Source organism: Dipodomys merriami, unplaced genomic scaffold (assembly GCF_024711535.1).
Source record: "Dipodomys merriami isolate MVZ:Mamm:240054 unplaced genomic scaffold, mDipMer1.0.p SCAF_275, whole genome shotgun sequence".
Classification (NCBI taxonomy): domain Eukaryota; kingdom Metazoa; phylum Chordata; class Mammalia; order Rodentia; family Heteromyidae; genus Dipodomys; species Dipodomys merriami.
In genome coordinates, this window is record NW_027204215.1 from 487,528 (window position 1) to 500,887 (window position 13,360).

Below are 13,360 nucleotides of genomic sequence, written 5' to 3' on the forward strand. Positions count from 1 at the left end.
CATGCCAGGCTCGTGCTGGTGGCCTCTTGCGTTACCCCCTTCCCTGGTAAATCGGTGGGACCATGGTGACTGTGGCCCACATTCCCAGGCTGCTCTCCTGTCCTCCTCATGGACATGCAGAGGCCGCCAGCTGGGGCTCCTCTTGCCAAGGACACCAGCTGTGGGTCTCTCGCCGGAACAGTGCTTGAGGTCTCCCTGGCCTCTTCATGCATAGCCTTCCTGGTTCCCAGAGGGGCTGTCTGCTAGGTTCCCTGGCCCAGGCTTCTGCCAGTGGTCCCCATCATGCTTAAGCTCAGCCCTTGGCCTGCATCAGCTGGAATGTTCTGTTGGAAAAGAGCCTCTCGGTAAGGGGTCAGTATGTGGCTTTCACCAGCAAGCGTGAGTTCTGTGTTCACACTAACAGGCACGGTGCTCACTCCTGCTGTACGGAAACAGAGTGTCTCCTCCCTTCCATCCTTCATAACTGCAGTGCTTGGGAGATGCTAAGCCTGGTGTGCGGGACCTGGTCCTCACAGACCAAGTATCGTGGTGGGTATCTGCCTTTCCTGTCCGAGCATCAAGAAAACAAAGTGCTCGCTGAGTACCAGGTTCTGAGCACCTTCTAGACTATGGCTTTTCCTGGGCCCCGCTGAGGGGCCTGCAGCAGCAAGCTTCCTGTCCTCCGAGGCCCGTGTGGCTCTTCCTCTGGGGCCTGGCCTCCGTTCCGGTCAGGGGAGGGCAGGCAGTCAGGCTGGTGGGGGAGTCCTTCTAGAACAAAGGTTAGAAGTAAGTGAGGGAAAAGTCAGGCATGGTGGCTCATGCCTGTAACCCCAACTACTCAGGAAGCTAAGATCTGGAAGCCTGTAGTTTAATCAACTCAGGCAGAAAGGCCACAAGATTCCATCTCCAATTAACCAGCAAAAATCTGGGCTGCAGGTGTGGCTCAAGGGGTGGGCACAAAAGCTGAGTGTAAGTGGGAGGTCTTGTTCAAGCTCCAGAACTAGCGAGATAGTGATGTTAGTTATATAGTCATGAGCACACAGCAGTAGGCAGACGGCAGCCAGCCATGGAGGTCCTAACTTCTGAAAATGCTGAAAATCTCGAGGGCACTGTGTGGTGGTCGGGGGAGGGCGGCCTATGCCTGTTTGGAGAGCTTCTAGGGCAGGGTTGGTGGAATATGCTGGGGTCCTGGGTTCCCTTCTGCTTGACTGAGGCGTCTCAGGAGCCTGGCATGACATGGCAGAAGTTCCTCAGGCTCCAGACTGTCAGGGACACCACACCTTTATATACTGTAGCTTTTGTGTTTTTTGGTGCCAGTCCTGGGACTTGAACTCAGGGCCTAGATGCTGTCCCTAAGCTGTTTACTTATTTTTTATTTTTTTACTTTTTGGTCGGTCGCAGAGCTTGAACTCTGGGCCTGAGCACTGTCCCTCAGCTCTTCAGCTCAAGGCAAGCTCTCTACCACTTGAGCCACGGCACCACTTCCAGTTTTCTAGTGGTTTATTGGAGATAGGAGTCTCACAGTCTTTCCTGCCTGGGCTGGCTTTCAACTGAGATTCTCAGATCTCAGCCTCCTGAGCAGCTAGGATTATAGGCGTGAGCCACCGGCACCTGGCTGTTTACTGTTTTTTTATTTATTTTTTATTTGATTTTTTTTTCTGGTCCTGGGGCTTGAATTCTGAGCCTGGGCATTGTCCCTGAGCTGCTTTTGCTCAAGGTGAGCACCTACCACTTGAGCCACAGTGCCACTCTGGCTTTTTTGAGTAGTTTATTGGAGATAAGAGTCCCCGGGAGTTTTCTGCCCGGGCTGGCTTTGAACCATGAACCTTAGATCTCACCCTCCTGAGTAGCTAGGATTATAAGCATGAGCTACCGGTGCTTGGTCCTAAACTTTTTTTTTTTTAACTGAAGTCTAGCACTATACTTCCTGAGACTCACCTTTGCTTTTGAGTTTTTGGTAGCTAATTGGAGATAAGAATCTCATGAAGGGGCTGGGAAGGTGGCTCAGTGGTAGAGCGCTTGCCTTGCATGCTCAAGGCCCTGGGTTCGATTCCTCAGCACCACATAAGCAAAAAGAAAAAAGCCAGAAGTGGTGCTGTGGCTCAAGTGGTAGAGCGCTAGCCTTGAGCTGAAGAGCTGAGGGACAGCGCCCAGGCCCAGAGTTCAGGCCCCACGACCGGACCCCAAAAAAAAAAGAATCTCATGAATTTACTGCCTGGGCTGGCTTTGAATCGTGATCCTCAGATCTCAGCCTTGAGTAGGTAGAATTACAGGAGTACATCACCAGAACCTAGCTTAAATATTTTTAAATATCCTGGCACTAAATACATTGACATTGTGTAACTATCATTACTATCTATCTTCAGAATTTTTTAATCTTTCCCAACAGAAACTTCCTATTAAAGAGTACCTCCAGGTCCCTCTTTGAAACACTGTTGCTTTCCTTAAACATTTCCATTCTTTTTGTCCTGGGCACTGAGCCGTTGATGCCAGGGCCAGACTCCTTCAAGTTCACTGGAAGTTGTTTTAAGGACAAGAATGGTAGTTCCTGTCTGTATCTAGCTACATGGGAGGCAATGATGGGAAGCTAGGCCTGGGCTAAAATGTACAAGAGGCTACCAAAAAATAAAGCTAAAGAGTAAGGTGTGAGCCCCAGGCCCAGTGGCGGAGCAGCCAACAAGGGCAAGCACCTGAGCTCTCTCTGTATTACCACAGAAGTTGGCTTAACTCAAGCTTTCTCCACCTTGGGCAGGGTTTAAACAATTGTTCCAGTCTTGGGACTCAAACTCAGGGCCTGAGTGCTGTCCCTGAGCTTTTTTGCTCACGTCTAGTACTCTACCGCTTGAGATACAGCTTTGCTTCTGGCTTTTTGGTGATTCATTGGAGATAAAGAATCTCATGGGCCGGGCGCTGGTGGCTCACGCCTGTAATCCTAGCTACTCAGGAGGCTGAGATCTGAGGATCGCGGTTCACAGCCAGCCCGGGCAAGAAAGACCGTGAGACTCCTATCTCCAATAAACCACCAGAAAACCGGAAGTGGCACTGTAGCTCAAGTGGTAGAGCGCTCGCCTTGAGCTGAAGAGCTGAGGGACAACGCCCAGGCCCTGAGTTCAAGCCCCACGACCGACAAAAAAAAAAAAAAAAAAAAAAAAAAAGAATCTCATGGACTTTTCCTGCCCAGACTGGCTTCAAACCACAGTCTTCACATCTCAGCCTTCCGAGTAGCTAGGATTACAGGCGTGAGCCACCAGCGCCCGGCCAGGCTGGGTGATTCTCCCTGGGTCACCCTGGGTACTAGAAGACGTTCAGCAGCATTACTGGCCTCTCCCCACAAAGTGCCAGGAGTGCTAGCCTTCCCCATGACCGCACGTGCTCGGGAGCTAGATGGATAGTCCCAGGGCAGCTCCTTACCCATCAAGGCTGAACGGAATCAAAAGTGTTCCCAGCTGAGGGAAGCGCATTCATTGGTTTCTCTGCTAGCTGTTCCAGGGACAGGTGACAGGGACAGTAACATGCCATCTGCTCCCAATTGTGTAATCTTTCACCAGTGTAGACCAGAACTGCAAAGTGTTAGCTCCTCCGTAGCATGCTCTGAAGTGATTAGGCAAAGGAGGACGCTGGCGTCCAGGAAGTGAGGAGGAGCCCCGCCCCTGCCCCGTCCTCGCTTGTCCCACGCCCCGTGAGGAAGTAGAAGGTTTCCAGAGCCTGTGGCTAGGTTTCAGATGCAGTCAGTGAGCAGAAGGTGTTTTCAGAATCCAACAAGTGATTTTGGCTGTGTACTTTCCTTGGTCTTAAATCCTTGGGTTGCCAAGGCAACTGTGAACCACTTCTGCTTAAGGATTACCAGGACTAAGACAAGGACATGAGGTGTGGGCTGGAACGTGGGGTGATTGTGTTGTAGCTGACAGCCCAGCCTCGGTCCCTCACCTCACCCCTCAGGCTGTTTGGAAGTGTAAAATGGGATCATCGGTGGAGGTCAGTTTGTTGTCATTACAGATTGATTATAGAGAACATTTTCCCTCATCCTATTTATAGAAGAGTCCCTCCCTCCCGCCTCCTCCCCCCTTCCTCCTGCTCTCCCTTCCTCCCTCTCTCCTTCCTTCCTTTTGTTCTGGTACTAGAGCTTGAACTCGGGGCCTTGATCTCTCACTTACCCTTTTTGGTTCAGTGCTGGCACTCTACTTACTATAAAAGCTATACTTCCAGTTTGGCTTTTTTTTTTTTTTTTTTTTTTTAAAGCTAGAACTCTACCACTTGAGCCACAGCTCCACCCTCTTACTTGGAGATAATAATCTCATGGACTTTCCTGCCTGGACTGACTTTGAATCTGATCCTCAGATCTCAGCCTTCTGAGTAGCTAGGATTATGGAGGTGAGCCACTGGCACTCAGCTTCTGTTAGCTTTTAGGAGAGTTTTTCCAAGCACAAAGTCAAATTCATTCTGACCTTCCAGTTTCAAAGAAGCAGTGTCGAAGTTTACTTTTGAGTAAAACTTGAAGGGAAGCAGGTTACAATGTGCAGATTCATTGTCGCAGCCATGCTGGGCACTGGTAAGCTTTATGGCCAGGCTGCGTCCACCCCCCAAGTCTCTACTGGAGAGGCTGGCAAGACTTCAGGTGGTGGACCGGGAGCTGCGCTAGTTTAGCAGTGGTGAAGAAATAGCCCAGGCCCAGCCAAGAAGCATACTTGTTTCTCAAAGGTTCTGCAAAAGTAGAGCTCTGTTGCTAGTTAGAGCTCTACAGATTGGGCTTTAAAATTTTTGATGGTTTATTGTATGCTTTACTCAGGGCCTCTTACTCTCTCTTAGCTTTTTTTTTGCTCAGAGCTGGTCATCTGCCACTTGAGCTGTTGCTCCACGTTCCACTTTTTGCTGGTTAGTTGGAGATAAGAGGTTGACTTGGGACTCCTGAGCAGCATGAGTCACCAGCATCCAGCCCGACTATAGTTTTTTAAGAGGAAGAGAGCACAGTACAACGCCAGTTGGGCCCCTAAAGGCTCCAGTGATGTTCATGCCCCTGGCCGGGCGGGGTGGGGGCGCCAGCTCTCGGGGGGCCCCTCTTGTTGCTCCCTGGACCGGTTACAGCACACCCATGGAGGTCCTAGGTTTCTCTCCTGGCACTTCTCGGTGTGCCTGGGACCCCTTCCCCCATAGACCCCCGTCCTGGCTCAGCCCGTTTCCGTGAGTGCTCTGCTGAGGCTGAACTATCAAGCTTGAGTGGCCAGCTGCTCCCTTGGTTGAAGACTTTCCTTCCCACGGGGTGGGGTGTCACGGTGTGAACACAGTATGGATGGGCCGGCTGCTAGGGCTTACCTTGGGTAGCCCAATGAGTAACACTCTGAGGTATAAATACAAAATATATTCCGTAAGCTTCCATTTCAACTGTATGGCTGCATTATAGTTTTGGGTTTTGCCCCTAATACTGTACTGGGAAAATATTTACACTTAGAGGAAAAGCTGAAAACGTGACAAATGAATACATCAGCTGTTGACATTTTGTTTTATTTGTGTTACTAAATATTTATCCATCTGCCTACTCAAAATTCCACCTAATGTTTCAATACATTTCAAAGTAAGTGTTGTACCCCTGGCACACCCCACCCCTGCTTGTCGCCAACTGGACTCAGTGTGCTTACACTTTTTAGGTTTCAAGAAGCAATTTATGTGTCATCTTATTACTATATTACACAACCCATGTGACATAAAAATTCAAGAAATGCAACTCTAGAATAATGATTACAGATGTGCCTTGTCTAAAGTTTTACCTTCGTACTGTGTTTAAAGCTTACTCTTTATTATTGAAGTGTTGTATTTCACTAAGTTAAAAATCAAGCTTTCTCATTTATAATTATCAAAAAGGTTTTAAATCATTTAAGAAATCCTCACTTAGAAGACAAACATTCTTAGAATCCTAGGCAGTCAACCTAAGCTGGAAGTGGGGGTGTGGCTCCAAGTGATAATGCACCAGCCTTGAGCAACAAAAAGCTGAGCAAGAGTACAAGGCTCTGAGTTCCAGGGCAAATATCATCACACACACACACACACACACACACACACACACACACACACACACACACACACACGCAAATTAAAAGAAAACAAACAAATATCATCACCACACACACACACACACACACACACACACACACACACACACACACACGCAAATTAAAAGAAAACAAACAATTCTCTAAGGGCTGGGGGTGTGTGGGGCCCTGGGCTTGGTGGCCAGTACCTGTAGTTACTATGGACAGAAAAGAAAAGGACAGTCTGGCTGAACACTGGTGGCTGACAACTATAATTTCAGCTTCTCAGGAGGCTGAGGCCCGAGGACTGCAGTTTGAAGCCAGCCAAGCCAGCCTGGGAAGGATAGTTCGTTAGACTTTTATCCCCATTTAACCACTAAAAAGCCAGAAATGGAGCTGTGGTTCAAGTGGCAGAGCGCTAGCTTTGATGAAGAATACTCAGGGCCAGGCCCTGAGTTCCAGCCCCAGGATCAGTACACACAGCGATTTTGTATATATGGGATGAAGTACGTCTGCCCCTGTGTGGGGGGTACTGGTCCTCGAGCCCAGGGCAGGGCATGCAGGTCCCCTCTGGGAAGTGGCCGTGTGCACACCGAGCTCGCCCACCTCCTCTCTGAACTGTGCGTGACAGCACCTCTGGACCACTCGTAGCGCCTGATACAACGCAGAGTTGTCCAAACAGATGGCGCCATGGGTTCGTTGGGGACCAATGACTAAGGAGAAAAACTCTGTACACATTTAGCACAGACATACCTTTTTCTCTTTCAAGTTTATGATTTACATGTGGTTTTGAGACAGGGTCTTGGTATGCAGCCCCAGCTAGCCTTAAACTTGAAATCTTCCTGCTTCAGTCTTCTAAGTGCTGGGATTTTACAGGCATTCAACACCATGCCTGGCTTTTTTCTCTTTCTCTCTTTCTCTCTTTCTCTCTTTCTCTTTCTTTCTCTTTCTTTCTCTTTTCTTTCTTTCCTTCCTTCCTTTCCTTCATTCATTCCCTCCCTCCCTGCATCCCTCCTTCTCTCCCCCTCTCTCCCTCTATCCTTCCTTCCTTCCTTTCTTCCCTCCCTCCCTTCCTCTCTTTTCTTTCTTTCTCTTTCTTTCTTTCTTTCTTTCTTTCCTTCTCTCCCTCCCTTCTTCCCTCTCTCTCTTTCTCTCTCTTTCTCTTTCTCCCTCCCTCCCCCTCTCTCTCTCTCCCTCCCTCCCTTCCTTCCTTCCTTCCTTCCTTCCTTCCTTCCTTCCTTCCTTCCTTCCTTTCTTCCTTTCTTTCTTTCTTTCTTTCTTTCTTTCTTTCTTTCTTTCTTTCTTTCTTTCTTTCTTTCTTCTTTCATGTTTGAGCTTGAACTCAGGACCTGAGTGTTGTCCCTTAGATTTTTTTTTGCTCAAGAATAAAACTCTGCCACTTGAGCCACACCTTTACTTACAGCTTTTGCTGGTTAATTGGAAGTAAGAGTCATGGATTTTCTTGCCCAGCTGGCTTTGAACCTCAGTCTTTAGACCTCGGCCGCCTGGGTCGTCAGGGTTACAGATGTGAGCCATGGGCACCTGCCTCATGCTTGCCTTTTAAAAAGTATGTTCAGCCCCTGGTTCATTGAAACTGTAGATATGGAACCCACAGATATTAAGAACAAACTAAAAACACAGTTAATTAGGCAACTCAGTGATAAGACATAGTTTTCTTTTTTATGCCAAAACTCAAAATCACTGGAACAATTGGAAATCATACACAAAAAGCAAACGTCAGTCCAGTCATATACCACATGCAAACAGCAGCTCTTGTAGGACAGAGCTCAGAGCGGGCGGTGCGAGGTCTTTGGTCATTGTTGTGGTAGCAGCATTTGTAGCCAAGAGATACACTGCTGTTTTCTTCCCTCTCTTCTTTTTATTATTCATTTATTTAAGAATACTGAGTCTGGGGGTGTACCTCAGCGGTATAGTACTCGCCTCAGCGTTAGAGTACCCGCCTCAGCGTTAGAGTACTCTCCTCCTCGTTAGAGTACTCGCGTTAGAGTACTCGCCTCAGTGTTAGAGTACTCGCGTTAGAGTACTCGCCTCAGTGTTAGAGTACTCGCGTTAGAGTACTCGCCTCAGTGTTAGAGTACTCGCGTTAGAGTACTCTCCTCGTTAGAGTACTCTCCTCCTCGTTAGAGTACTCGCCTCAGCGTTAGAGTACTCGCGTTAGAGTACTCGCCTCCTCGTTAGAGTACTTGCCTCCTCGTTAGAGTACTCGCCTCGGCATTAGAATACCTACCTCATGATCACAAGGCTGTCTTTGATCCTCAGTAACCCTGTCTCCAACACACTGTATTCGTATTCCAGGCAGGACTTGGTTTTGAGAGGACATGGTCACTGCACACCAGTGGTGTGTGTGAGTAGAGGTGTCGTGGGAGGCGCCGGGGGTGTCCGCAGTGGTGCGTGCATGTGTGTGGACAGGTATGGTGACTGCCAGCAGAGCACCCTCGCTTACCAGTGTCGGCGTGTCCGTGCAGCCTGGCCTGGCCTTGGGCCAGCACGCCAGCAGCTTGCACGCTCCATGGCGTTTGTGAGCGATGCCTCTGCTTCCCGTGTGGGGTCCCTGCGGGGGGCTGGGTGCACACATCTGGTGCCAGTCGTAGATGTTCACATCGGACCTTCACCGTGTGATTGTGCGAGAGCCCCTCGGGCTGAGCCTCGTGCCGGGCGCCCCTGACAGGCTGCCCCGAGTCCTGCCGGGCCTCCCCGGCACTGGGCGGCAGGAGCCCACATGGCCGCACCGACACTGGAGATGCAGTTTGCAAGCGGCAGTAGAGAGCTGTGGGGAGAATCTGTTGAACAGTCAACAGTGCGCGCACGGCTGGGCTGGAGCTCAGGCTCTTGTGCTTCCCATATGCCTCTTACCGTGTGAGTCGTGTCTCCAGCCCTGCTTTTCACTAGATTGTTGTTTTTACATTTGTTTAAAAGGACACGTGTGTGTGCGTGTGTGCATGCGCGTGTGCGTGTGTGTGCGTGTACACGTGTGTGTGCATGTGTGCGCACGTGTCCGTGTGTGCGCGTGTCCGTGTGTGCGTGCGTGCGCACTGTGTCCATGTGTGCGTGTGTGCACGTGTGTGTGTGTGTGCACTGTGTCTGTGTGTGCGTGTGTGTGCACGTGTGCGTGTGCACTGTGTCCTGTGTGCGTGTGTGTGCATGTGTGTGCACTGTGTCCGTGTGTGCGTGCGTGTGCACTGTGTCCGTGTGTGTGTGCGTGTGTGTGTGCGCGTGTCCGTGTGTGTGTGCGTGTGCACTGTGTGTGCGCGCGTGTCCGTGTGTGTGTGCATGTGCGTGCGTGTGCACTGTGTCCGTGTGTGTGTGCACGTGTGTGCGCGTGTCCGTGTGTGCGTGCGTGTGTGCGTGTGTGTGCATGTGCACTGTGTCTGTGTGTGTGTGCGTGTGTGTGCGCGTGTCCGTGTGTGCGTGCGTGTGCACTGTCCGTGTGTGCGTGTGTGTGCACGTGCGTGTGTGCGTGTGCACTGTGTCTGTGTGTCTGTGTGCGTGTGTGTGCGCGTGTCCATGTGCGTGCGTGTGCACTGTGTCCGTGTGTGTGTGCACGTGTGTGCGCGTGTCCGTGTGTGCGTGTATGTGCACGTGCGTGTGTGTGTGTGCACTGTGTGTGTCCGTGTGTGCGTGTGTGTGCGCGTGTCCATGTGCGTGCGTGTGCACTGTGTCCATGTGTGTGTGCACGTGTGTGTGCGTGTGCACACGCATGCGCGCCTCTGGCACCAGGCATACTTCGAGCTTCCTGAATACCTGAGAGCACAGGTGCTTCCTGCCGCCTTCCCTCTGGGACGCCTGTCCGTCTCCGCCCCGCAGGGTGGGTTGGCCGGAGACCCTGACCTCAGCTTCTCACGTAGCTTTGCAGGTGCATGCCACTCTGCCCCACTCCTTTGCTCAAGGCTGGCGCTGTACCACTTGAGCCACACCTGCACTTCTGGTTTTTTGGTGGGTAACTGGAAATGAGAGTCTCATAGACTTTTTTTTTTGAGGGGTCCAGTTGTGGGGCCTAAACTTTGGGTCTGGGTGCTGTCCCTCAGCTCTTCAGCTCAAGGCTAGCACTCTACCACTTGAGCCACAGCGCCACTTCCGGCTTTTTTCTTTTTGCTTATGTGGTGCTGAGGAATCGAACCCAGGGCCTCATGCATGCAAGGCAAGCGCTCTTCCACTGAGCCACCTTCCCAGCCCCTCTCATGGACTTTCTTGCCCAGACTGGCTTCAAACTGCGATCCTCAGATCTCAGCCTCCTGAGTAGCTAGGATTGCAGGCGTGAGCCACCGGTGCCCGCAAGCTTTTTATTTTTTAACATCACCATTAAAGTTTTGCTTGTTTATTTATGTATTTATTTATTTATTGCTGATTGTGGGGCTTGAACTCAGGGTTTGGGTCTCTGAGCTTTTTGCACAGTGCTAACAGTCTACCACTTGAGCCACAGGGTCACTTCCAGCTTTTTCAGTTTATGTGGTACTGAGGAGTCGAACCCAGGGCTTGATGCATGCTGGGCAAGCACTCTACTACCACTAAGCCACATTCCCAGCCCTGCTTGTTTAATTGTTTTTTGTTTGGCTTGACTTTTTTGACCTCAGATTTGAGTTTGCCACCAACATCTGCTCAGAGGCAAATTGTTGAATAAGTGAAGCATTCAGACTCATCATTTGTGAGCGTAGATCAACAGCTCAGCAAGGACCTATGTGTGCCGGTATTCATGGATAGGTCTTGGCAGTGTGTGTAGGAAGGGCACTGCTTACCTGGGGCCTGTGTTTTGGAAAGGTGTGGGCACGTCTTGTCACACGGCCTGAGACAAGGTGCCAGCTGTCGCGGAGCATCCTGGTCCCAGGCTCGGCAGGCTGCCTCTCTGCTCCGTTAGGGTTGTCTGCCACCGGGCCCGCATGGAGCGTTAACCCTGAAATGCCAAACCGCTAAGGAGGGGTTGTACCAGTCATAGTCTCTTTAGTATCCCCATGGTTTTGGGTTTTTCATAACAACAGCAAACGTACATTTCCCCAGAACACAGGGCCCCAACTACTCATGCTCACAGGTGAGCTGGTCTCAGGTGCCCATCCTCCTTTGACATTGTTCTAATAAAGTCCCTCTTTTTTTGTTGTTGTTGTTGTTGGTGGTGGTGGTGGTGGTGGTGGCGGCGGTCGTGGGGCCTGAACTCTGGGCCTGGGCACTGTCTTTCAGTTCTTCAGCAATAAGGCTAGCGCTTTACCACTTGAGCCACAGTGCCACTGCTGGTTTTCTAGTGGTTTATTGGAGGTAAGAGTCTCACAGACTTTCCTGCCCAGGCTGGCTTTGAATTGAGATCCTCAGATCTCAGCCTCCTGAGTAGCTAGGATGACAGGCAAGAGCCACCAGCGCCCAGCAAAGGCCCCTCTCTCTGAGGCCGATCTAGGGCCGACGTTTGCGTCCTGTCTCAGGGGCGCTTGCCCCAGGGTGCTGTCTGTCTGTCTGTCTCCCCACCAAGGCAGGAACCTCAGAACTTGGGGAGGGCAAGTTGGGCTCAGACATCCATTCACATGACGTTTTCTTCCTTCCCATTCTCCTGAGGGGTTAGGAATTCTGGGGGGCTGGTCATTGTGTTTCCAGCCGCCCTGGGAGCCCCTTTGCCGGTCCCCTGGAGGAGCGGTCAAACCCTCCTCGGTGCCTGCACACCTCTCATTCTTACGAGTTCTGGGTTCTCTGTATCTTTGTTGATACTTTATTTTCGGATTTTTTGGTACTAGCTGTTTTTATTTGCACTGCATGGGTGATTTGTGATTTGTGCTCATCAGCCATTCAGTTTTGGATAACTGGAATGTGGTCTGTCCATCTTTGTCTTTTTGAGTGAGAGTCCTCGTATTAGCTGCATGAGTTACAGGTGTTTCCTTCCATTCCGTGGGTTGTCTTGTCATTTTTCTTGAGCGAGTCCTGAGTGCCCCCCTCTCCTTCCCTATCCCCGCTCTCTCTCATCCTTGGGCTTGAACTCAGGGCCTGGGCGCTGTCCCTGAGCTGTTTTACTCTAGGCTAGTGCTCTGCCACTTGAGCCACAGCGCCTCTTCCCTAACGGCGTCTCTTGGTGCCCGGGCTCGCCTGGGCTGCGATCGTCCTGCGCGTCTGAGTTGCTGAGCTGACAGGTGTGCACTGCTGCCCCTGGCCTTTGGGCTCCCCCATAGCTGTGCCGGTGCGATGGGAGTCTCGTGAGCTTCATGCTGGGGCTGCCCGGTCCTCCCACAGGCAGTCCTCCTGTCTGTGCCCTCCGGGTCGCTAGGGTTACCGGTCTGAGCACCTGCCTGGCAGAGGGCTTTAACCTGGTGTGTTGCTGGTGCTTCCGATGTCTTATCTAAGAACCCATTGCCAAACACAAGACCACGGATTTTCTTCTAAGCATTTTATAGTCTAGCATCCCAGTAGATCATGGATACATGAGTGTGTCTTCTTGGAGAAGTTGGAATCCTGCCCCAGGATCTCTTCTGGAGCCAGGTCCGGGGTGGGTGGCCCTCCGCCACAGCTCTGAGTGCTGCTGTGACTTCTGGAGACGGCGCTGGGACTTTGCTGTGGCAGTGGCGGGTCCTGGGTGTGGGCTGGCGGGACAGAACGCAGAGGCGATGGCGCCATGGTGTGCGTGGAGCATGCAGCGTGTGGACGTTACCTGCAGGCAGAGGCTGAGTGATTGCAGTCTTGCAGTGACTTGCACATCCGCTGACGTGTGTCTCCCCCGACCCCAGATATAGACCTGACTGTCACGGAGGCCCACGTCATGGACAGCCAAGGAGAGAGGACGGAGCTCTACGCACATGTGGATGAAGGCCTCCTGGGAGGAGACGCCGGCTGCCTGGGCCCTCCACTCACCCCGGAGAAGGACGAGGTGTTGCGCCAGGCCACCGCAGTGGCCAACCTGCGTGCGGCACTCATGAGCAAGAACAGCCTGCTGTCTCTGAAGGCAGACGTGCTGGGGGATGACGGCTCCCTGCTGTTCGAGTACCTGCCCAAGGGTGCCCACGCCCTGTCCCGTAAGTGCACCCCTTGTTGTGTTGCTGTGCCCTGCTTTGGTTTCAGCCATTGGGTCTCGAGTCTCAAACCCAGATGCCAGTGTGGAGGAAGGTGTAGCCTGCCCACCACAGACGGCTGGGGGTGGGCACCCCTTGAGGCCCAGGGAGGTGGCTGCCACACCCCCTGCACTGGCCTCTGGGGGCCCTGGGACCATTGCACTTGGTTTATAGTGCGTGTGGTCAGGCAGCAGGGAGGGAGCAGCAAGTGCTTGTTGGAATGTTTTCTACTCAAATTCGAGGCGTCTAAGCCTAAGACCCTCTGAGCGTAAGAGTGCACACAGTAATTAACATCCCCGGAAGCTCCCGCCCAGTGGAGCCAGC

General features: G+C 51.7%; 1 protein-coding gene across 2 annotated transcripts in view; it reads left to right on the plus strand.

Moving 5' to 3' along the window:
* The window catches only part of LOC138837758 (zinc finger and BTB domain-containing protein 46), a 63,433-nt gene that overhangs the window by 16,159 nt on the left and 33,914 nt on the right, over positions 1-13,360 (plus strand). For both annotated transcript variants that reach the window (XM_070036728.1, XM_070036727.1), the window contains exon 3: positions 12,716-13,000. In XM_070036728.1, the coding sequence (XP_069892829.1) occupies positions 12,716-13,000 (285 nt within the window). The remainder of the gene's footprint in view (positions 1-12,715; positions 13,001-13,360) is intronic.